The sequence below is a fragment of the Microchirus variegatus genome (genome assembly GCF_963457635.1).
Source record: "Microchirus variegatus genome assembly, chromosome: 1".
NCBI lineage: Eukaryota > Metazoa > Chordata > Actinopteri > Pleuronectiformes > Soleidae > Microchirus > Microchirus variegatus.
The window spans coordinates 24,891,994-24,916,521 of record NC_139802.1 but is presented as its reverse complement, the minus strand read 5'-3'; the positions used below and the strand labels follow the sequence as shown (position 1 = coordinate 24,916,521).

Here is a 24,528-nt window from a genome sequence, read left to right as displayed (position 1 = left end):
ATAAACAAGGGAGACATCGTCAATATTAACTTCTTTCAATGATCCATGTTGATTCTCAAAATCGTTCAATTATTATTATTATTATTTTTTCAAATTCACAAACTTTCAAGCCAGTGGGAACTCCGGACAGATGTGCACAAGACGTTATAGAGTGGCGCTGCTGCCACCATTATGCACTGCACATGGCAGCCAGTGTGCAGTCTGAGAGAGAATCCCATATCCTTATCAATAGAATTCCAGAGATAAGGGATTCCCTTGGTTTATCTGTTGCATATGAAATGAGTACAGAGAGCTGTGAGTATTTTAATTAATAGTGATCCTGCCAACTGCAGCTTTAAATAGAGAGGCAACAACAGTGAATCTGGTTTGCATTGCCTGACTGTAAAAACAGTGAGGTAAAGATAAAACTACCTTGCTCACGTTTGCAGCAGCAACGTTTGCATTTTGCATTGCACTACATCAAAATCTACTCAGGATAAAGAAAAACTCTAGTGAGAGCAGCTTTCAGAGGGTAAAACAGTAGATAATAAAAAAAATATTGACATATTGGGAAATAAAAATGTCCAAGTCTGTACTCTCAAGCAAAATTCAGGATTAGACACAGTGAAACAGCAACACTGACAAACACAGACCACACATATTTATTTTTAACACATACCTAAGCATCAGTGGAGCCACAACACAACAATGTCTGGGTCTTGAATGAGAAAAAAACCTAAAGGTAACACACAATAAAACTGTTCAATGTTGAGAGTCATAAGAGATGGAAAACAGCAATATCATTAATATGACACTTTAAAAACAAAGTTATACTGAGTAATTAAACCTGCCAGCCTTCAAAGACTGAGTTAGTGTTTACTTTAGTGTTGAAGTTGATTTATCAGAAACCAATTCTGCTGTACTGCAGAGATCAAACTTCTTTAAAGAGGTTGTTTTTTTCTGAACAACAGATGATGAAGGTTAACAATTGTGTCTCGACTGTTAAGCGTTATTCCAATCTTTATGTTTATCACACACTAAACACTATTGTGCACATTCAGACTAGGGGTTGGACATTTATGTACAGGCAAATGGGTACTAGACACTTGTACTGTGCACTGCTTTGTGCTGGATGTGAGATAGTGAAGAAACACACATAAAACTGCCAAAGTTGAGAAGTTTAGACTCGTTTTTCACAGCTTTACCATGTTTTGCTGTTGCTTAGAGAGATAAGTAACAAAGAAAGGCACAATCGGTTGGGTAACGATGCTAAACTCAAGGTTCTGGTATGGTACGGCTCCACTTCTTAAGCCACACATACAGGCAACAATCAAAGCAAAATAAAAAGTCAACACAAGTTTAAGCCTAAAATACACTTTGCAGGTTGACAAACAAACAACTGTGAAAGTGCAGAGTGAGTATAAACAGCCTCGTCCGTGCATATTTGAGAGAACGAGCATATCACTTCTCCCTCCTTGTCTAGACTTTGGTTCCCCTCCATCAATATGACCACAAATATTGCAGTAATACTCTCACAGAAGTGAGCACTGGGCTAATCTTGACTTTGCTGCAGAAAATCCTGCTCTTCTTCAGATGAGGTGGGAGGATTTTGAACTCGGAGTGTCAGCTAAATTCTATTCATCATGCAGCAGCAGCAGGTCTCTCTACAGACCTGGCAACCCCAGCAATGTTACCAAGGCAAGGGCAGCACAGTGCCAGCATTGTTGGCATCTATATTTAGTTGGAGCTGATAGAGGGCAGGCACGAAGGACATTTTACTGCACCTGAAAGTGCTCTTGTGGCATCACATTCAGGTTAGAGTAGACCACAAATGTGATGGTGGTGGATAAACAAAAATAAGACATTTGAATCCAATCCATCCAATTTCAAGTTCAGCGGCTTTTACACAGTAACAACTATAATCTGCATTCTTGGTCAGTGTCCTTAAGTTTGTCCTTACAGAAATTGATCTGTGGAAAATGACTGTCAGACGGGAGATCCTGTTTCCTGACACAAGTGGTACATACTATGCAGACACATGTTAACAGGATAGTTCAGGATTCTTTTGAAGAGTGAGAGTCAGTGCTGACTTTGCTGTGCATGTACCAAGCACGCCGGATACCAGCTTGAGACATGAATGCTCGGTCTGCCAATGTGGACATTAGGAAAAAAGCCATGTCCATGAAGGTCAGCATCCATTTTGCATGCTTCTATTTTTCAATTGTCGCCAATTCAAAAAAGGTTTTATCTGCTTCTTTTGCGCCAGCTCTGCCATGGTACGTCTATAATAACACCATTGCTGCCTTTGTCTTATAGCCGAGACTTCGCAAAACTGCCCAATTAATGATTTAACATCACAGGACACAGGAGTTGTTGATGCACTGCTGCCTACATCAGTGAGTTGAAATGTCTTATTTTAAAAACATGTATTATCGGGGGGTCACGTGATGCACCGAGGAGGATAGACGCACCGCTGTCGGTCTCCTCACTGGATTTAATTTAAACAACATTTCTCAGTTTACCCGTTGCTCAAATTGTGGTGAAATTACTGCTAAACCTACAGAGACGCTGGACATGTCGCTGGACAACTTTTTTGTTATGCCCAGGAAGAGAGATACTCGGAGAAAGAACAAGTCGGTGGCTAGCGAACCGCTAGCTTACCCAGACGACGATGCAGAGCCAGAGTTAGCTAACGAAGAAGAGCCAGAATCCGGTACCGAGCCGGGAAAAGAGTTCTCCAGTTGAAAAAAGCAATGGAAAAACTTGAGAATTATGAGAACCAGAGTCGACGACAAAACGTCAGAATTATTGGACTGAAAGAAGGCACTGAGGGTAAGAATCCATACGTGTTTTTTGAGAAATGGATTCCAGAGGTCTTGAACATGGACATGCAAGGGGAGAGGCTGAAAGTTGTGTGTGGGACCTCCAGTGGGATCACTGGCAGGCAAGGCTTCACGACTACATGGACTAGACAGAGGATCTTACACGCAGCAAGAAACCAGGGCAGAGTTTCCACGGATGGTCAAGTTGTGTCTTTTTACCAGGACTTTTCTGCGGAGATTGTAAAGCAGAGACAAGAATCTGCAGATGCGCGCAGAAGGCTCCGGGAAGCGGGGATCAAATACGCATTTGCGTATCCAGCTGTAATTAAGGTTCTCCCTCCAAATGGAAAATCCCCCTTCCCACAATGAAGGAAATCAACAACTACGTGAAGACACTCCCGACCTATCAACCCACCTGTTTTCAGGGAAATTATATCATCTGCCTCTTCTTATACAAATGAATAGAGAACGACTCGTATAAGGGACAGTGAGTACAATATAACTCTGAGATCATTTTTGTTCATCTTAATGTTAACACACTTATGCATGTATATTTCCCAGTGTACTTGAGTTGATGTGTGTCACTATTACTATTACTATCACTTTCTTTTCTTTCTTTTCTTTCACTTTGTTTCATTTGCCCCCTTAGCTGTATAGCTAGAGTATGACAATGTTTTTGTTTTTCTTGGCTCTGTTTTAGCCATGTTAGGTAGGTATTATCCAGACCTTAGTTGGTTTTTGCTTGGATTGTATGTTCTTTTTTTGTTTCAGGTCCATGCAGGATTTCAGATTAAAAGCATATCCAATTTATGTTATAAAGTTAATGAGACTATGCAGCATGATATAATGTTACTTTATTCTGAATATTAAGTTTTGTACTTGGAATATCAAGGGCTCCAATAATGTTGTCAAGAGGATAACTATTCTAAACTATCTTAAAAAGGAAAATGTCCAGGATGCATTCCTCCAAGAAACCCATTTGAATGAAGAGGAGCACAAAAAATATCTCAGGGAATGGGTCGGACAGATATATTTCACGTCTTATTCTACAAACAAAATGGGTGCAATTATATTAGTTCATAGATTGTTACCATTTACAGCTAAAGAGAGTTACAAAGATAAAGAGGGAAGGATAGTTTTGGTAAAAGGAGAACTATATGGAGAATCAGTATTGCTAGGAAATGTTTATGCTCCTAATATCTATGACAAGAAATTCTTTGCCTTCCTACTCAGTAAAATCGCTGAAATGAACTGTACAAATATGATTATTGGATGTGACTTTAACTGCTACCTTTCTCCCTCTTTAGATAAAGAGCCCCCTCATAAAGATCAGTCAAAATCTGGCAGAACAAAAAATATACATTCTCCACCTCACTCGTAATTCTCACGAATTGACTATATATTTTTATCTGAACACCTGGTCCATTTAGTAGAACAGTCTGACATTGGATCCATTGCCCTTTCAGACCATGCTCCTGTCACTCTGGTGATGCAGCCTCTTAGGCCCGCAGAGCAATCGTTCTCTTGGAAAATAAACGCATCACTGTTTCAGGACGATAATTTTATAAAGTTCTTGGAAATGCACACAGACCTCTATTTAGAAGTAAATGACTGCAATGACTCTGATCCAAGATTGGTGTGGGAAGCTTATAAAGCTTACATGCGAGGCATGATTATATCATACTCTAGTAAGAAGAAAAAAGAGCGGACTCAGGAACAATCACAAATTGTAAATAAAATAAAAAAAATTGTTTCACAGGTCAAAATTGGATGGGGTGCTTAAACTGTTAAAGGAGACAAGACTATTGCTGACTAATTTACTAACAAAGAAGGCTGAGTCTGATATTCTGTTTGCTAAACAAAGAATGTTTGAATTTGGAAATAAGCCAAATAAGTTCTTAGCCCGTCTTGCAAGAAACTCTCCCCAAAAATCTTTTATCTCTGCAATATCTGATGAGGATCAAAATCTTCAAACAAGTAATACAAAGATTAATGAATGCTTTCAAAAATGTTATAAAATGCTGTATACCTCAGAACTGGACAATGATAAATTTGCCAGTAGTATTTTTTTAGATGGCTTACAGATACCACAACTAAGAGATGAACGAGCTAAACTACTGGAAGGACCTGTCACAATAACAGAAATTGACAAAGCAATCTCCTCACTCCAGTCAGATAAAAGTCCAGGAGCTGATGGATTCTGTGCTCAGTTTTATAAAAAGATGAAAAGTAAAATTAACAAACAACGTGTGCATGCAACGCGTGTTCAACAATCTTTTGAAGATGCCCACTGCCTCTTAACAAATGGTCTAATTTCTGCCCAGTTTCAACTTAACAGAGGCACAGCTCAAGGGTCACCACCAACCCCTCTGTTGTTTTCTTTAGCTATAGAGCCATTAGCAATAGCTGTCCGGCAAACCTCTAATATCAAAGGAGCAGTGATAGGAACAACACAGCACAAAATTCTGCTGTATGCAGACGATATTCTTCTAACATTAACAGACCCGCAACATTCAATACCTGCGCTAATCAACTGTGTGGAAGAGTTCGGTCAAATTTCTGGATACAAGGTTAATTTTACAAAATCTGAAATCATGCCTCTCAGTTTTTCATGTGACTATGAACCTGACTTTGTAAAACCTTTTCGCTGGGCACCAGATCAATTCACATATCTGGGGGTTAAAATAACACCTACAATTAGTCTACTTTATGCTGAAAATGTTAACCCCATGGTAAAACACATTAAAGACAATATGTTGAGCTGGAAAAAGCGTCCTGTAACCTTTCTTGGCAGAGTCAATCTTATTAAAATGATCATTCTTCCCAAAATGATTTACCCTCTATCTATGCTTTTCATATCCTTGAAGAGGAACAACATTAAAGATATAAATAAAGCTCTTTCTGACTTTATATTGGCTGACAGAAAGCCTAAAATTAAATTAGACATTTTACAATTACCAAAAGAACAAGGAGGATGGGGCCTTCCCAACATTACAAACTATACAACCTCAATGCAAGGCAGAATTCTCTCGATATGGGCAACTGCTAAACCGAAGCCGCCATGGTTTCAAATAGAAGCAACCTTCTCCAAACCGTACTCTCCTGTCAACTTACTTGATAAACGCAGGAGTGAATTACCAATTATGACGAAAGACAATTTTTTAATTACTAATGTATGTAGTACTTGGAGTTCTTTACGGAAATTAAATAAATCGAAACATAAATTGAGTTGTTTACAACATTGACTGATAACCCTGAATTAACCAGGGGGGGCAATGGACCTAACTTTCAGAACTGGTATGAAGCTGGTATTAAAACATTCGAATCAATACAGGCTACATACAAATTACAATCAAAAGAATTTTACAAATACCTCCAGGTCAGACACTATGTATATACTAAAATGGATACTCTCAATCTTCCAGATGACTTCAACTCATTAGAGAAAACTCTTTTAGATAGTCTTACACAAGGTCACTTTGTTTCCAAATGTTATTCCAGACTGCAATGCCTGAAAACAGACTATCATTCCTACGGAAACTATGGGAGACCCAGCTGAAAACTACGATAGACAGTGAAATATGGGAGGAAATTTTACTTTTACCTTCGAAAATTTCCATATGTAACAAATTCAGAGAAATGCAATATAATATCTTACAAAATGTCTATATATCTCCATATATGTATAGTAAATATACAGCAGGAGTCTCTCCAAACTGCCCAAAATGTAAGACTATTTTAGGGAAAAGATTTCACTGCCTCTGGGAATGTGAAAAGATTCAACGGTTTTGGCAATCTGTATGTGAGGAGGTTAAGGTGATAATTAAGAAGCAATTGCAGCCTAATCCAATATTATGTTTACTGGGATATGTCCCTGAATCACTAAGGTCACATAAGAACACCGTACAATTTTTGTTTATGTTGGGACAAAAGGCTGTTATGAACAAATGGGTAGTAGATGAACCTCCTTCAATACATCTGTGGAAGTCTAGGATATCAGACTATATTTCTCTGGAAAGACTAAGATTTTGTATAAACGGTCAGAATGACCTTTTTTCAACAAGGTTTGACAAAGTGTTAAGGTACCTAGGAACTCGGAGTGCTACTGCCTGAAGTGTAAGACGTAACAAGGTCCTTTGAGATGATTGCTGTGGATATATTCTAGATTTTCTACATATCTCACATAATCTGCACTGTACTGGCCTGTTTTACTTAAAAAAGGTTCAATAAAAAGAATGTAAAAAAACAACAAAAAAACAACATGTATTATCTCTATGGACTTGGGTGGGAAAGTGACATCAGTTTCCAGTCAGAAAAAAGTCATTCTAAGACAGCACAGACAGGTAGTATTTTATTAAAAGGAACCCCGGCTATAAAACTTGTAGTTCTTAAAAAATAAATCATAGTATCAGTTTTAATAAATTGATATAAAAAACCTTCTTGAAGTCTTCGTTTTTATAAAATTTGTAAAAATAGTTTAACTCGTAGGTCGCCATTGTTGTTTACGTCGCAATGCACTCTGGGTAGTGACGTAAAAAGGTTGACTGGGGGCTTCGGGACCCTGTTGTGACTGTTCAGCACAAACATGTCATCTGTTCAGCCTTTTCAATTTGAACCCGAGCGAAACATACAGGAGGAGGACAGCACTGACAATGTTTCACAAAACGAGCATCAAAATGAAGAGCAAGAAAGACGGGATGAGGCGAGAGTGGGACAAAACCTGTGGTGTACGTGCGGCAACTGCGTCTCCATATATGGATATACAGTGAAGCAATGACTGCAGACGCGGGTTGTCTGCTCAGGAGAGCATCCAGCGTCTCTCGTCTCTGCCGCTTTTTAACGCGAATTTCACTCGCTTCATGCGGGCGTTTAGGCTCCTTATGTGGGAGAATTGTCGGACAGGCATTTGGTTTACGTCTCCGTTTGTATCCACCCGCTCCGGTGAGGTCTTTTAGCAGCTGTGGGCGACTTTCGATTGGCTTTTATCGAAAGGCAATAAGGGAAGTGCTGTGAGTTTACACAGCTTTCCCACTGACAAGAGGAGAAAGGAGTGGGAAGATGCCTGTGGAAGGACAACTTCCTAAAGATCCGCGGCTGTGTTCTCGACATTTTTCGCCATAAGCATTTGAGGCTTTTAGTCGCCCACAGCTGCTAAAAGACCTCACCGGAGCGGGTGGATACAAACGGAGACTTAAACCAAATGCCTGTCCGACAATTCTCCCACATAAGGAGCCTAAACGCCCGCGTGAAGCGAGTGAAATCCGCGTTAAAAAGCGGCAGAGACGAGAGACGCTGGATGCTCTCCTGAGCAGACAACCCACGTCTGCAGTCGCCGCGTCACTGTATATCCATATATGGAGACGCAGTTGCCGCACGTACACCACCGGTTTTGTCCCACTCTCGCCTCATCCCGTCTTTCTTGCGCTTCATTTTGATGCTCGTTTTGTGAAACATTGTCAGTGCTGTCCTCCTCCTGTATGTTTCGCTCGGGTTCAAATTGAAAAGGCTGAACAGATGACATGTTTGTGCTGAACAGTCACAACAGGGTCCCGAAGCCCCCAGTACAACCTTTTTAAGTCACTACCCAGAGTGCATTGCGACGTAAACAACAACGGCGACCTACGAGTTAAACTATTTTTACAAATTTTATAAAAACGAAGACATCAAGTTGGTTTTTTATATCAATTTATTAAAACTGATACTAACATTTATCTTTTAAGAACTACAAGTTTTATAGCCGGGGTTCCTTTTAAGAGGCTAAAATCCTTGTGTTCCCACTGGCAGCCATGTATATTTTTTTCTTCTATGTCTCAGGTTAGTTCCCCGAAACCCTCCACTTCAAAAAAACTTCAACTATCACTTTAACCTCTTCTTCACGGTTGCCCCCGTTACGGGGGGCAGCGTCAGACTCAGCGACAAAAGCGTCATAAAACCATATCTAACTTTAACAAACACAGACATGCTGCATAGTGCATACCTACATTAAGAAAGTCAGAAACTCACCTAAAAGCTCATATAAACCATTCTTATGTTCACGAAACACATTAAAACACAGATGGATCAAACCAGCAGGATCCAGCCCCAAAATAAGAGCAAAACAACAACTGACTGTCAAGAAATACAAGCAGAAATGTTGTCTTACCTTTGCTGTTCAAAACAAGTTATTTCCACCAGAACAAAACCACTTCTTATTAACTACACTTTCCAGCATGCTTTGGGAACAAATCCCGGTCTGGTTGATCATTACAGAGCAACATTAGATCATTCTGATTAGAGAAAGGCGAATGTCCGCACAAATGCATCATATGCATTTATGTCCTTTTGACTCGCTAACGAAGTGATTCCCAATGCATTTTGGGACCGGGTCTGATTCTACCGGTTTAGAGGTTTAAAACGAGCTGTCAATCACCCTAATTGACCAAGGTAAGTCAGGGCTATGGCGCACAGGGAGCATCGATTTACAGACAGTTATCATACTTTTTTTTTTTTCAAAACAAGTTCTTTTTAGACCCGTAGTGACATATAAATACAATTAAATGGGTTTTTAATAATTTGGTACTTAAGAAATCTCAAATGGCACAGATGGTGCCAAGCTGTGCCAACAGAGAGAACGCCTAGACATCTCTTTACTAAAACCTCTGTAATTTCACTCTGCTTCACTTCAACAGCATCAGACTTTGCACAGCTCATGTCCACATGTTGTTACTTGACCTTAAGCTCCTACTGCATATTTTAAAGGTGATATTTGCTTTAAAATGCAATATTTTTTTAGGCGAGAGAAAAAAAAATCCTTCAGTTATGCTGTGTTCCATGTACATTTACTCTGACACAGTGGCATCTACAGTGAAACTTACACCTCTGGTGGAATCTCACACCTCTGGTGAAATCTCACAAGTGTTATCTGTATTTTGATACCAAGATAATCCACATAGAGCTTGTAACTGCAGAGATTTACTCTATTAGGGCCCTATGAAATCCGTTTTATTTTTTTCCAAATTCCATTTGATTTTTTTCCAAATTCCGTTTTAATTTTTTAGAATTCCATTTTTTCCGTTTAAATTTTTTTTACCTTTTATACTTACTTTACCACCATAGAATGTGTGCTTTTTGTGTCAGTGAATAAAATGTCCACTGAAATTCTTCTTGAATCCACTGACTTCTCAATTGTTCAATTGTTTTCACTTAAGTTAAATCCTAATTAAGTAAATGCCAGTGAATCTTAAAACAAGCCATGCAATGCTGGTCACATTTAAAAGTAAAATAATTAACATAAATAAAAAAGTGGTAGTGCCCCCTCATCTGGTGCAGACGGATTTCTGCGCACCGCCCCTGCGCTGTACTGTTCTCCCTCTCCTGCGCCGTCCGCTTCTCCGTATCCGTCTGGATCATTTCTCTACACGCAATATTACCCCTACAACTCTGCAATTAAGGGAATAACAGATGCATCAGATGAGCCGATGTCTTTATTTAACTGTTCAAAGAGAAAGATTGTTCTCTGGTGTGAAGTGAATGTCGCGGGGAGTTCATACGTTTCACTTTTGCGCAGAGACTTTCCAGCATTTAATAGGCGATGTTCCACAGTTTACTCGCCGTGGTTCGGCCGCCGAATTATCGGCGCATTCCTAAATATAACATCTTTATTGACAATAAAAATATAACCGTAATAATGGCGTATTTGATGGTGTGACTTGAGTTTCAATCGGCACCTGGACAAGGGGACGCTCGCCTGTTACATGCGGGCGCAGCGCACTTGTTCCGCGGTTTAGAAAAAACATTTATATAAAGTAAATAAACGAGCAAAACACGCACTGGGGGAAACCCTGGCCGGGTGAGTGTTTGTGGGGAGATGCACGGGTGGTGCCACGAATGAGCGTTCCCCGGAACATTTCTCCAGACAAACGTTCCTTCTCGTCACGATGACAGCATTTCAGTCACATTATGTCAATTTCCGCGATATTCCGCGTTTAACATTAGATTCCGTTTTTATTGGCCAATTCCGCGATTCCGTCCGCGATTCCGTTAACACGGAAATCATAGGGCCCTACTCTATTTAGTTTGGGCATGTCATTTTCGAGCAGGGACTCCAAAAAGAGGGTCAGGGAAGAAGTGGTTAAGCAATAACAGCTGGTGGAGTAAATCAGTGCAGTGAAGTCTAAAATATGTATTGATAGTTCAGGGCTGAGCTTTGTCTCTCTCTCTCTACTCTACAGTTCTGGGAGAAGGTCAAGGGAGAAGGTCAAGAAACTATATTCAGTTTATTTTTTTTATTTTTTTTAAAGGATGTCTCTTTCAGGCTCACACAACAAATTATTGTTGATGTGAGTCTTAAAAATACCCATTTTCGAGCATGAACTGTACATGTTGGGAAGATAATGAATATCAGTGCAACGCCACAAAATTCACTGAATAATCAAGGAAATGCAATATTTGCATTAAAAAAAACATCAAAACTAAAAAAAAATTAAGCACCAGGCAGTATCTGGAGAGATCACTGGAAACTAGCCCATCAATATGCATTACTGACAACAAGTCCAGTGATGAGGCAGAGGTCAAATATTTAAAAATGTATACAGGACATATAAGAACATAAACATCTAATGATTCATGATTATTCTACATTTAAAAAAAAAAAACAACAACAACAAAAACAGATATAAATAACAAGACTGCATAGTGTTGCTGACGTGATTAAAATCTGCAAACAAAATGTAAGCAAAATGAGTTTGTCCAGTTTTGGGAGCTTTTCTTTGTGTTTTTGCTTTGTAATTCTATTACAGAGAAAGTCAACAGATTTATTATATACAGTGAGCTGTATTGAATGTCAAACCGCTGTAATGGAGAACACAGTGTGCAGTTATTAAATGTGATTTAGAGCAGCTCTGTAAAGGACAAGTGACATTTTGATGGGGGACAACTCGATACAGAAGCATTAAATGTGCCCACGGTCATCTCATTGGGGCCACAAATGACTGGCTCGGCCGAAATGAATCACCCATTTAGGTTTCGTCTCCAGAAATATTCTGCTCTGCTTAAACCTGACAGCAGCTCTGTTACCTAAATGTGTACTACATGGGTGAGTGCTGGTCCTAGATCTAAGTAGTAAATGACCATGTTGTTCTTAAACATGTCTTTCATGAGTGGGTTTTCGCTGGAGCGTTTAGATTTCTGTCCTAAAAACCCGGCATTCTCCTTTACCACCTCCTTTCTTCCTTCTGGGTTTTATCTTTCCATCTTTTAGGCACAAAACTGCCTACATTTACTTTCTTAATTTAATTTACTCTCTTCACTCCACGGGTGAATGGCAGTTCCTTAATTTAAATCTAACCTCATTTAAGCTCCAATTTCACCAGCATCAGTGTTGCTCTGGACCGCATCAGAAACTAAGTCCTCTTCGTCAATAACTTTGACCCCACGCCCAACAGCGTGCTTCTCTTGTTCAATAGGTCCAATGAAAAGAGAGGAAGCTTCCCCGGAAGAGGCTGACACACCCCCGTCGGTCCGTTCCAGCTTCCGGTGCTTGCGTGGCTCTGGGGGAGTGTCCTCAAGAGTGAAGACGGCGCGAATCCGCTCCATGCAGACGTTGGCGGCCTCCCTCGTCTCCCTGGAGAGCTGTGAGAGGCTAAGGAAGCCATGGGGGAGGTCGTCCACCACACACAGAGTAACAGGCTGCTCCAGGCTCCTTAGACGCTTGGCAAACATGACAGAGTCGTCCAACATGGGGTCCAATGCACAAGCCTGAGACAGCAGAGAAGAAGAAGAAGATGAAGGGAGAGGGAAGTAAGGGGCATGAATGGATAAAAAACTAATTAGGATTCCATTCAGACATGTCAAGAATCTTAATTAAGGGACGAAGCAAAAAAGGGCAGACATCCCACTCTCTTTTGTCCCTGCTTTCTTTGCACTCTTGCTGACTCACTCCAGCAACTCAATTTCATAACAGCCTCTCTTCTGCCATCACACACTATCTAACTGACAAAGCAAAGTATGACAGCTGTCTGATACTACCCGTCTAATGTATAGTCCAACTCAACAAACTCTAACAGGCATGTATAATAAAACTGCACTTGTACCTTTGACCAATGTGTCATCATATTTAACCATGTATATTCCACAACTTTCTATTTTCATTCATCATCTCATCAGTCATTCCAACAGTTAGTCCTTCTTACCACTATGTGAACAGGAGGCAGTCCTTTCAGCAAACTATCAGGGGCCAAAAGAGGTGAGCAGAAAGGATCTTTGACCACAGGAGAGCTATGCATCTGCATCTCAGCCAGCTGCTCTGAACGCAGTGGCTCAAACCCCAGTGGAAACTCTCTCGAGACCCCCGACTCAGATACCTCCTCTCCAGCAGGTGGTGGTATAGCCACCAAAGACAGATCACTCAACATTGAGGGGTCTGGGTCCTTGCAGAGGAAGAAATTAGCATCCTCTGCCTGTGTGAAAGAAAGGACAATGAATGATGCAATGTTATTAGACAGCACATAAACACATGTTAAATACATACATGACCCTTGGCCTCAATCCCATCATGAGAAAGGGTATTTAAGGAGGCCAATTGTAAGTGTTTCTCCTCTTTGCAACTTCTCTGAAGATTGGCAACATGGGAGCCTCAAAACAACTCTCAACTGAAAACAATGATTGTTCAACATCATGGTTTAGGGGAAGTATACAGAAAGCTATCTCAGAGATTTAAGCTCTCAGTTTCAACTGTGAGGAACATTGTGAGGAATTGGAAGACGACAGGGTCTGTGTACGTTTTGATCGTTTGTTTTTTCATTGAAACCAATGAACGAGAAACGGAAATACCACGCTTGTTTCATTGATGTTCTTTACAAAACATCTCCAGTTCAGTCAGGTTTGATGGTTTCTGAGCATGGACAGCCCGCTTTAAATCACACCACAAATGTTCAATAATATTCAGGTCTGGGGACTGAGATGGCCATTCCAGAACGTTGTATTTGATCCTCTGCATGAATGCCTTAGTAGATTTTGAGCAGTGTTTAGGGTCGTTGTCTTGTTGAAAGATCCATCCCCGCACAACTTCAACTTCTTTGTCACGGATTCCTGGACATTGTTCTCCAGAATCTGCTGATATAGAGTGGAATCCATGTGACCCCAACTTTAACAAGATTCCCAGTCCCTGCACTGGCCACACAGCCCCACAGCATGATGGAACCACCACCAAATTTTACTGTAGGTAGCAAGTGTTTTTCTTGGAATGCTGTGTTCTTTTTCTGCTCCTTCTTTTGCCCAAATAACTCTATTTTAGTTTATTCCAAAATTCCAAAATGAAGCTGGCTTGTCCAAATGTGCTTTAGCATACCTCAAGCGACTCTGTTTGTGGCGGGTGCAGAGAAAAGGCTTTTTCTGCATTACTCTTCCATACAGCATCTCCTTGGAAAGTGCGCTGAATAGTTGAACGATGCACAGTGACACCATCTGCAGCAAGATGATGTTGTAGGTCTTTGAAGCTGGTCTGTGGGTTGACTGTGACTGTTCTCACCATCCTTAACCTCTGCTTATCTGAGATTTTTTTTGGTCTGCCACTTCGGGCCTTAACCACTTCTTCCCTGACCCTCTTTTTGGAGTCCCTGCTCAAAAATGACATGCCCAAACTAAATAGAGTAAAGCTCTGCAGTTACAAGCTCTATGTGGACTATCTTGTTATTAAAATAAAGATAACACTTGTGAGATTCCACCAGAGTGTAAGTTTCACTGTTGATACCACTGTGTCAGAGTAAATGTACATGGAACACAGCATAACTGAAGGATTTTTTTCTCTCGCCTAAAAAAATATGGCATTTTAAAGCAAATATCACCTTTGAAATATGCAGTAGGAGCTTAAAAACACATGGAGGTCATGTAACAACATGTGGACATGAGCTGTGCAAAGTCTGATGCTGCTGAAATGAAGCAGAGTGAAATTACAGAGGTTTTAGTAAAGAGATGTCTCGGCGTTCTCTCTGTTGGCACAGCTTGGCACCATCTGTGCCATTTGAGATTTCTTAGGTACCAAATTATTAAAACCCATTTATTTTTATTTACATGTCACTACAGATCTTAAAAGAACTTGTTTTGAAAAAAAAAAAAAAAAGTATTATAACTGTCTGTAAATCGATGCTCCCTGTGCGGTGCGTAATAACTCTGTGACTCTGCAGCGTCTTCAGTTACGCAGCGCCATAGCTCTGGCTTACCTTGGTCAATTAGGGTGATTGACAGCTCGTTTCAAACCTCTAAACCGGGAGAATCAGACCTCGGTCTCAAAATGCGTGAGAGTCACTTCATTAGCGAGTCAAAAGGACATAAATGCATATTCTGGTGGAAATAACTTGTTCTGATAAACAGTATAGGTAAGACAACATTTCTGCTTGTATTTCTTGAAAGTCAGTTGTTTTGCTCTTATTTTGGGGCTGGATCCGTGAATCTTGGTCGTAGAGTGATAAAAAATGGTTGACTGGAATCTATGGGTTTTCCGCTGTCCAGCCGACAAGTGTTTTTTTTGTTTACATAATCACGATGATGCTCCGGTGCCGCTTTTCAATCTGTGCGCTGTAACGTTTTTTTTCCACTCCTGCTGGTTTGATCCGTCAGTGTTTTAACATTGTTTGGTGAACATAAGAATGGTTTCAGCTTTCAGCTGAGTTTCTGACCTTTCTGTGGGTATGCAGCATGTATGCGTTTGTTAAAGTTAGATATGGTTTTATGACGCTTTTGTCGCTGGGACAAGAGGTTAACTAGAACTCCAATTCCTCACAGCTGAAACTGAGAGCTTAAATCTCTGAGATAGCTTTCTGTGTCCTTCCCCTAAACCATGATGTTGAACAATCATTGTTTTCATGTCATTTGAGAGTTGTTTTGAGGTTCCCATGTTGCCACTCTTCAGAGAAGATGCAAAGAGAAGAAACACTGATAATTGGCCTTAAATAACCGTTCTCATGATTGGATTCACCTGTGAATGGATGTCAAGGGTCACTGAGGTTACCAAACCAATTTTGAGTTCTAATAATTAGTAATGAAGGTATTGAAATCAATAAAATTGCCTAATTTTGTTTAAATAATTCTTGCACACTTACTGTAAATCATATAAACTCTATTTTACTTCTCAAATATCACTGTGTTTGTCTACTATATGATAAATTTAACTGAAATTTCTTATCCAAACAACCAATGACTTATATATATATAAATCATTGGTTTATAAACAGGGGTGCCCAAACTTTTTCATACCACTGTATCGTTGAAAGTATACTCAACAAAAATATAAACGCACAAACTTGAAATGGTGAACAAAAATAGTATGACATTTGCTTAGATTCTTGATGCATTTGTTTATGGAATGATTTGTTTTGCTCAAACCCAGTAGTCCAGTGTCACTTGGCCACTCGTATTGACTACAATATCAGATTGAGTATTTCAACTCACGAGAGTCATGGAGCATGACAGAGTGGTGGTCATTATGCGTGACCGTACACAGACACTCCTTATGGTCTGGTCAATAAAAGGACACACCAAAATGTGGACTTTTGTCACTTTGTCAATATGCCACAGATGTCACAAATCATGAGGGAGCATGCCATTGGCATGCTGAGTGCCGGGTTGAGTGTTACAGCTGTGGCAACACAACTGAATGTGCATCATTCCACGATCATTCCAGGCCACAATCGACAACCTGATGATGTCCATCCGTCGCCGGTGTACGGCTCTGTGTGAGGCTAATGGTGGACACACGCTATTGAAGTTTTGGATCATCGACCCCCATTGTGTTCTTCCTGCCATTACTCCAGGACTTTTGTTTTGAAATTGATCCTAATGCTCGCAAATTAAAGCCACTTTATTGATAAAGTTGTACTGTTATTTTTGGATAGTTACTCTGTTTTGTCACATAACAATAACTAGGGATGGGACTTTTTTGTCGACAAATCGATCGACAATCGACACGTGCCCCTCATTTTTATTATCGCTGTTCTGATGGTCATAATGGACATTACAGCCATGTTGTTTTTGAGCATAAAATGAAGTACTACAGTGTATAATAGTTTACACTGCTGCTGTTGATGCTGCTGTAAAAAAAAGAAAAAAAAAAGTCGACAAAAATTCGACACGTGGACCTCGACAATCGACTCTAAAAATGTGTGAAATTCCCATCCCTAACAATAACTACAAGTTTTTCTTTGTGCGTTTATATTTTTGTTAAGCGTAGATATTTTTTTATCAGTATTTGAAAGAGATCTACAAAACTTTTATCGTAGTCCCAATGGTATCTGGGGGTCCTCTGGCTGATGCAACATTCACTTTACAGCTATTGTCTCTTGACTTCAAAGTAAAGTCCAATGTTTATGGTTGCACCACCCTGATATTTAGGAAATGTAAATTGCTGGACACGTTTTGCAGTTATTTTAGCAGCTTTAAAACTATTGATATAAGGGAAAAAACTAGGGATACACCGATTGCCATTTTTGGGGCCGATTCCAATTTCCGATTTTCCAAGAAGTTTGACCTGCCGATACCGATTTTAGCCGATTCCGATTAAATTTTTTTAAACCACTTTACAGCATACTGAAATATATATATTTTTGCATATTTTCTTTAATATAACATTTTAACATAGAAATAAAATCAGTTCACATCCAATATCCAACTAAAAATACAAAAACGAATCACTACCTGTATGTGTCGTTTATTTAAGTTTAAACATATTTCACAACATATTACCTACACACAAATAAGTAAATGAACTAATGACCAAGAGCTCAGAGCTCTCTCTCGCTCGCTCACTCTCTCTCTCTCTCTCTCCCGCCCCGTGCCAACAATGCCTCGCGCTCTCTGCGCACACAGGTTTAAATGACAAACAAATGCTGATCAAAAGTTTTGTGCAAGTGATTTAAGGTCCTGACTCTTGTCCCAAATATGACAGGCTTCATTCAGTCATTTTTAGTTTTTTTTAAATTATGAACTTGGATGTCATGTCATTAACCCATATACACACATACATATATATTTATATTTTAGGGATGCAACGGTACAGTTTCTCCACGGTTCGGTAGTGCTGGGCAGTATGACCAAAAATATATATCACGGTATTTTTCAAAATTCTAACAGTTTCACGGTATATGACGGTATTTTTCTTTTCATGCATAATCAGGTGTTTTTGTTATTTTCTACTGGTTGAGAATAGAATTGCTGCAGTAGATTAATTTAGGATGGTCTATTTTACTGTCATGAATACTGTAGAATAACTCCACACTAGTACTGGTTCACATAGAAGAAAGAAGAAAAAAAGAGCTACTCGTGATTTTAATGAAGTGAGGAATCGGAATTCAAAGACAATTGCAGTCAAAATACAGAACTTTCACTGTGCAAATCAACATCTTTTATAACAATTCCCTGTGTTACCTACTGATGTGAAGAGTGCAGACCTTAACTTCATGCATTCTTCATATTCCAAGACATGCTTACTAGGGCTTCCAAAATTGCTAAAAAATGATATTCGGATATTCCCTCTAAAAAACACAAATATTCGATTAAATTCGCATAGTATTTGCATTACGCATCTGTGGTGCGTTGCATCCGCTGCATCTGGGAGCTTTTTAATCAGTCAGACTGTAAGGCGTTATTGACAGCATTACGTCAATAACAGGAGACATAACTACCTGTATATGTAGTTTATTTAAGTTTAAAAATATTTCACAACACATTACCTAAACAAAAATAAGTAAATGAGCTAATGACCAAGACCGCAGACCTCACTCTTTCTCTCCCGCCCAACAAGCCCTCCAACTCATACGACCACATAGGTCGTTTGTGCGTGCCCTCGAATACGACCCATGACAGCGTTTCTTACATTAGCGCCCCCCCTGGTAACAGGAGAGCATTGTGGATTGCGGCATATAGTCAGTAAATCTGAAGAAGTAGTACAGTAAACGTGTTTAATTAACATTTGAGAACCATAGAACATGTTGGCAGCGCATTTTAATGTTGTTTCGTCATCTAGTATAGTATCTAGAATTAATACAGTGGATAGGCTATCCCTAACCCACATAAGTGCTAATGTTAACCGAAAACAGCGTTAGCTAGCTCGTTTTAATGGTGTTGCGCCATCTAGTATGTTATCTAGAATAAATACCCAACCCAGTTACACCTTCAAAAAATAGACTGAACTTTTATTATGCCTGGGTTTGTTGACACTTTAGAACTATAGAACCCCACACGTCTCTATATTGTAATCCTGTACAAATTGTAGTTCTTCAAGCTTTCTTCCGGGTAAGGGTTATTTTAGCACACTCGCTCCGTTTCACCGTCTGAAGGGGGTGTGTGCAAAGGCAGAACTGATACCGCAACGTTTGAAAACAGAACTTCTGGGGATCATATTTGGATTTTGTTTTTTTCACATGTGACGGTGATAGTGCTTACAGCGCTGCGGCATCTGCAGTTAAATCCACTGTCACCCCTGGTGCGCGATTGTAAATACTCCGTAGATTACGGTGATATTTATCGTCATTATCGCCGACCTTGTCAAACATAATTATGTCTTAACCATAAATCCTGGTAGATTTGTTCAGCGCCTTCAAAGTTATCAGCGATGACGTCATCGAAGAAGAAATCCTCAAAATCACTGCCTTCAGAAATCTCTCCGCTGTCAAAGTCCTCTATGTTCGCAAGTCATTTCAAAACAATGTCGTGAGGAACCCTTACCCCGAAAATTGACGTATCCGCTTTACCGGGGTCTATGGCAGAATAAAACGTGCAGCCGCTTTCCCGGCGTCAATGGGTTAAACCTCAAACCTCGCAGTCTCACCATGCGTGTTTAGATGCGTAACATTGAAAAGTTCTCCGTCTAAAACAGTGTCGCTTGGCACAGCGTTCAGAAAGTTGTAATCAAATACACCGGTATGGCGGTATATTAAAAATTCATATAACGAAAATATAAACCGGTATTCAGTGTGAACCGGTATACCGCCCAGCACTAAGGTTCGGTATGTATCACGGTTTTGGGGCCACAGTATCGTTGCGGTTTTGATATCTTAATATAAAACTGCTCAGACTAGCAAAGGCAATATTACATTGTAAAAATAATTAAAAGTATGTTTCAGTCCGTCAAAATGTATTAAAATACACAATGCTGCGTGATTAGATCCACACAGGAGCAGAGACATGAGCACAGCTGCGCACTCAGCTGCTCTGCTCATGCTGCCTTCAGCGTCAATCAGCGCGGGTGAACGAGACTCTGAAAAAAGGAAGTTTGAAGAGGCACCGTCTTCGTATAAGTCCTCTGTGTGAGATCATTTAGGATTCAGCGTACACTACGATCAGAATGAGAAAATAAATGTCAACAAACAAACCACGGTGTGCAAGCATCTGTTATGCAGCGCAGTGAAGTTGGTTTGAAGTTGGATATTGGACACACACTCGCTCTACAGCCACCCAGAGAAAGTGTCATCACCCGTCTCTTTCACTTGGAGCAGCATGGTGTATTTGTAGTTTTAGTTTCTGTGAGTGGTTTAAAATTATGTTTGTTTTTATTGGATATCACTAAATTTTATTTATTTTTAATTTGTGTCGTTTCATGTTTGCTGTTTCATTTGATCTGATAGTGCACTATTGTTTAAATAAAGTTTGTGGTTTGATGATATCTGTGCTTTTAATTATTTTTAACAATGTAATATTGCCTTTGTCTGAGTAGTTTTATATTAAGATAACGAAACTGTATGTATATATATATATATATATATATATATATATTCAAAAAAATCTGTTTTCCATTTTCAAAATTTGCCCTACTGTGATGCAAAACGCGTCATTTGACTCACAGTAGGGCACATTTGGATAAGGGAAAACAGATTTTTTTACAAGTCAGGGAAAAAATGAGGGAGGGAAGCACATTTTCTAAAAAATACTACTGCTATTCTAGCAATACAAAGCCACATTCAAATCGGTGAAGTATCCCTTTAAGGTTTTTTGAAGAGCAGACGTGTGAAGTACTGACAATTAAGGCCACATTATACTTCTCCGACTGCGTATGCGTTATCCGTCTGCGTCACCACGGAGACGCCTCGAGCATTTATACTTCTGCGTCGTGGTGACGGACACTCGCTGCAATTTCCCGCCCGATCAGTAGGGGTCGCTGCGCAAGGTTGTTGTGCTTCTGGCTACAGTGAGCAATGGCGTCCGATAAAGAAAGAGAAAGACTGTTGTTGTTGAAAAAGTGGCCGTTTCTCACTTTTCTGTCACGGAACGCAGTTTTAAGATAATTTGAGGCGAGAAATTGGCCATTTAGGGTCTAAACATGTGCTGTGTGTGTTAAGATATGACGTATTTATAGTTCGGCAGCGGCGTTATCGGCGGGGATCAGCTCCGCCTCTGTCAGGACGCCCGGAGCGCACTGAGAGCCGGCACAGAGCAGCTTCGCTCAGCCTGTCCTGAGGACCAATCGCAGCTCTTGCCGTCTCCGTAGTCCCTTGACGGAGTGACGGACACTTAAAAAATATTTCGTGCACCCGGAGACGACGCAGAGGCTCTTCGACAGTCTCTGCGTCGACGCAGAGTCTCTACGTAGCCTACGCAGAGCACTTTACGCAGAAGTATAAATTGGGCTTTAGTGCTGACCATTACTGTATGTACCCCTCTGTGATGAGAACCAGCTTGAGATAGGGATGCTCACCGTCATTGAACACATGCCAGAGGAAAAACTAAATTTAGCCACTTAACACAAGGCTCACCTAATAAAATCTACTCCTGCTAAATCTCACAAGCAGACATCCTTTTCTATCTAGAAACTTTAGTTCGTACACCACTCACTCTCCATACCAAAGTCAACAGAGAAATTTCGTGTTTTTAGCTTGTGAAGACAAGGAACTGCTGGTTTACTGCACCAAAGTAACAAAAGTACACATTGGCCCACACACCCCCTGGTTGAAGTTAGAATAAGGTATATTGAGGTGCACTGTACTGCTTTGTAAATAAGAGAGGCAATTCAGTGACAAGCATATTCTAAATAATATGTTAAACAGGTGTAGACTTTATCAGGAAAGCCTTTAGTCTGTCCTTGTGTGCTAAGGTAAGTGTCTGTGGGTCAAGGCAAAGATCCCTTAAGGCCACATTATACTTCTCCAACTGCGTAATGCGTTATCCGTCTGCGTCACCACGTAGACCACTCGAGCCTATATACTTCTGCGTCGTCGTGACGGATAGGCGCTGCAATTTCCCGCCCGACCAGTAGGGGTCGCTGCGCAAGGTTGTTGTGCTTTGGCTACAGTGAGCAATGGCGTCCGAGGGAGAAAAACTGTTGTTGTTGAAACAGTGGCCGTTTCTCACTTTTCTGTTTCACAGAACGCAGTTTTAAGATAATTTGAGGCGAGAAATTGGCCATTTAGAGTCTAAACATGTGCTGTGTGTGTTAAGATATGACGTATTTATAGATCGGCAGTGACGAATTTGGCGGTGTTCAGCTCCGCCCTCCTCTGTGGACGCTCGGTGCTCACTGTGAGCCGGCACAGAGCAGCTTCGCTCGGCCTGTCCTGAGGACCAATCGCAGCTCTTGCCATCTCCGTTGTCCCTTGACGGAGTGACGGACACTTAAAAAATATTCCGTGCAGCCGGAGACGACGCAGAGACTCTACAACAGGTTCTGCGTCGACGCAGAGGACTCTGCGTAACCTACGCAGAGCACTTTACGCAGGAGTATAAATTGGGCTTTAAGGCCACATGTCTGAAAGCAGAGATAAACTGCACTGGCCCGAGTCTCCCTCTTGAGCAATCATTCTAATCACAGGTTAAAATCCCTCAAACAACCCTGATTTTACATATTTATTTCTGTTAACTTCTTCTGGATAAGAGCATCACTTGGGAGCACATTTGTCAAACAGTAAACATGCTCATACATGAGACTCACAGTGTCCTCCTCCGAGATCAAAGGTGCAATATGGAAAGTGGAGTTGCTGTTGTGAGCTCCCAAGTCCTGGCATGTCTGGCTCTTTACAGATAATTTCCTGGTGGCGAACTCAGAGGCCTCAGCGGCGCCAGGAGGGTCAGCATGAGGAGAGGAGAAGGCTGCCTCTGAGATGCTCTTTCTCATTGCATCTGTTGGGACAAGCAGTAAGACAGACTGAAACAATTAGAAAGTTAATTGAAAACTTAAACATCAAGAGTCTAAATTATAAAGCGTGTAAAGGATTGAAAGGTCAGTTTGATTAGCTTTTGAGGTGAATAGCAGCTGGGGGACAGAGGAAATTAAATAAAAAGCAATTCACTTTGACTTTCTTTAATATTTTCACTTATGTCCTTTGGTTGACAACCAACTGCTCAAAGCCTGAAATGCAAAGTGTAATAATCAAGAAGAAGAAGACAAGTGGGTGGAGAAAATTTAAATGCAGCTGTCATGGTGATATTATTCAAGTGCTGCAAGCCTTCAAAACACAGCTGTAAGAGTTGTCATGGCTGGTGTCCTCACAAAGCACCACCAGTCTCCTCATCCCTTTAATAATGGCCGTTTAATAATGCACACCCACAGATGACATTCTCATTAGTTTGGGCTTGCAGCTGTGGGGGTGTCACCTAGCAAAGCGGACACTGGGGATATTACGATTCACCACCAGATTTGAGGTGGCTACAATTAACAATTACTGTCAAAGCCCTGCTGCGCAAAAAAACAGGTAAATTGATATGAATGGGGAGTGTTACACAACAGGGTGGAATGGAGGGAATATTGGCAAGTTACATCCTGAACAAAGGGAATCAATGTCTATGAGTATATTTTTTATAATTTAGTAATAAGTACAAGCCAGATTATAACAAGAAACCCAATTTACATTTGTAGTCCTTTGACAGAAAACAACAAGGTACACAAGAAGTTCATAGAAAACAGATAAAATACAAAAATGCGAGTAAATAGAATCTTATATGATCTAAAAAAGTCCAGTGAAAAGTGATCACAGTCTTCAAGATATCTTATGACATTCCCCTATTTCAAGTTGAAAATGGTTCGAGTATCTCGTTTCCTTACGGACAACCAATCTAAATGTGGTGTGTCACATTACAGTTTCCCCTGGTGGCGTTTCTGGAGCTAATATCACTATCAGCCCTCTGTTTAATTGAAGCATTTAGTGCAGGTAGGGAAAATCCATGTAAGTTTGCTTTATATCCTAAAACTCAGAACACTATGTTTTTTAAAGTTTAAAGATGAAATGTAAGGTTACTCACGTAACCCCGGTTCTCTGATAATCAAGTGAGGTATCTTACTGTGGGAAACGCCCTCTGGCGTGGCACCCACCTCACCTAAGCAATTAGGGCAGTGTTGTGAGATACCTCCCTCCGTTATCAGAGAACCTGGGTTATGTGAGTAACCTAACATTCTCTTTCAAACCTCCCTCGGTATCTCACTATGGGAGATATAGCCCACTCCTGGATTTGCTCTGAAGCCCACAAAGCTACGACCCACGATGGGTCGACACCCTAAACCCTCCCAGGGGCTATCACACAATCAACCTGAACCCACACTCAGGACTGAATGAGCCAGAGAAGTCTTGGTCACATCCAGCCTGTAAACCAGAATCAATGTGTGTGGGGCTGTGTTTTGAAGTCTTGCAGCACTTGAATAATATCACCATGACGGCGCGTCTGAAGAGCAGTTGAATGAATAATCCAAAAAAAGGACAGCTGAGGAGCTCAGTGATCTTCACGGTAGAAGAACGCGAGAAGGGCGGGGACGAGCTGGCCCGTGCATCTCGAG

At 40.5% G+C, this 24,528-nt stretch overlaps 1 protein-coding gene across 1 annotated transcript in view; it reads right to left on the bottom strand.

Annotated features, from left to right (window-relative positions):
* Positions 1-11,102: 11,102 nt before the first annotated feature.
* The window catches only part of lipeb (lipase, hormone-sensitive b), a 110,680-nt gene continuing 97,254 nt past the window's right edge, over positions 11,103-24,528 (bottom strand). The window contains exons 11-13 of the mRNA XM_083890278.1: positions 22,693-22,880; positions 12,971-13,237; positions 11,103-12,536 (exon numbers count right to left, since the gene is read on the bottom strand). Of these exons, the coding sequence (XP_083746404.1) occupies positions 12,132-12,536; positions 12,971-13,237; positions 22,693-22,880 (860 nt within the window). The 3' untranslated portion in view covers positions 11,103-12,131. The remainder of the gene's footprint in view (positions 12,537-12,970; positions 13,238-22,692; positions 22,881-24,528) is intronic.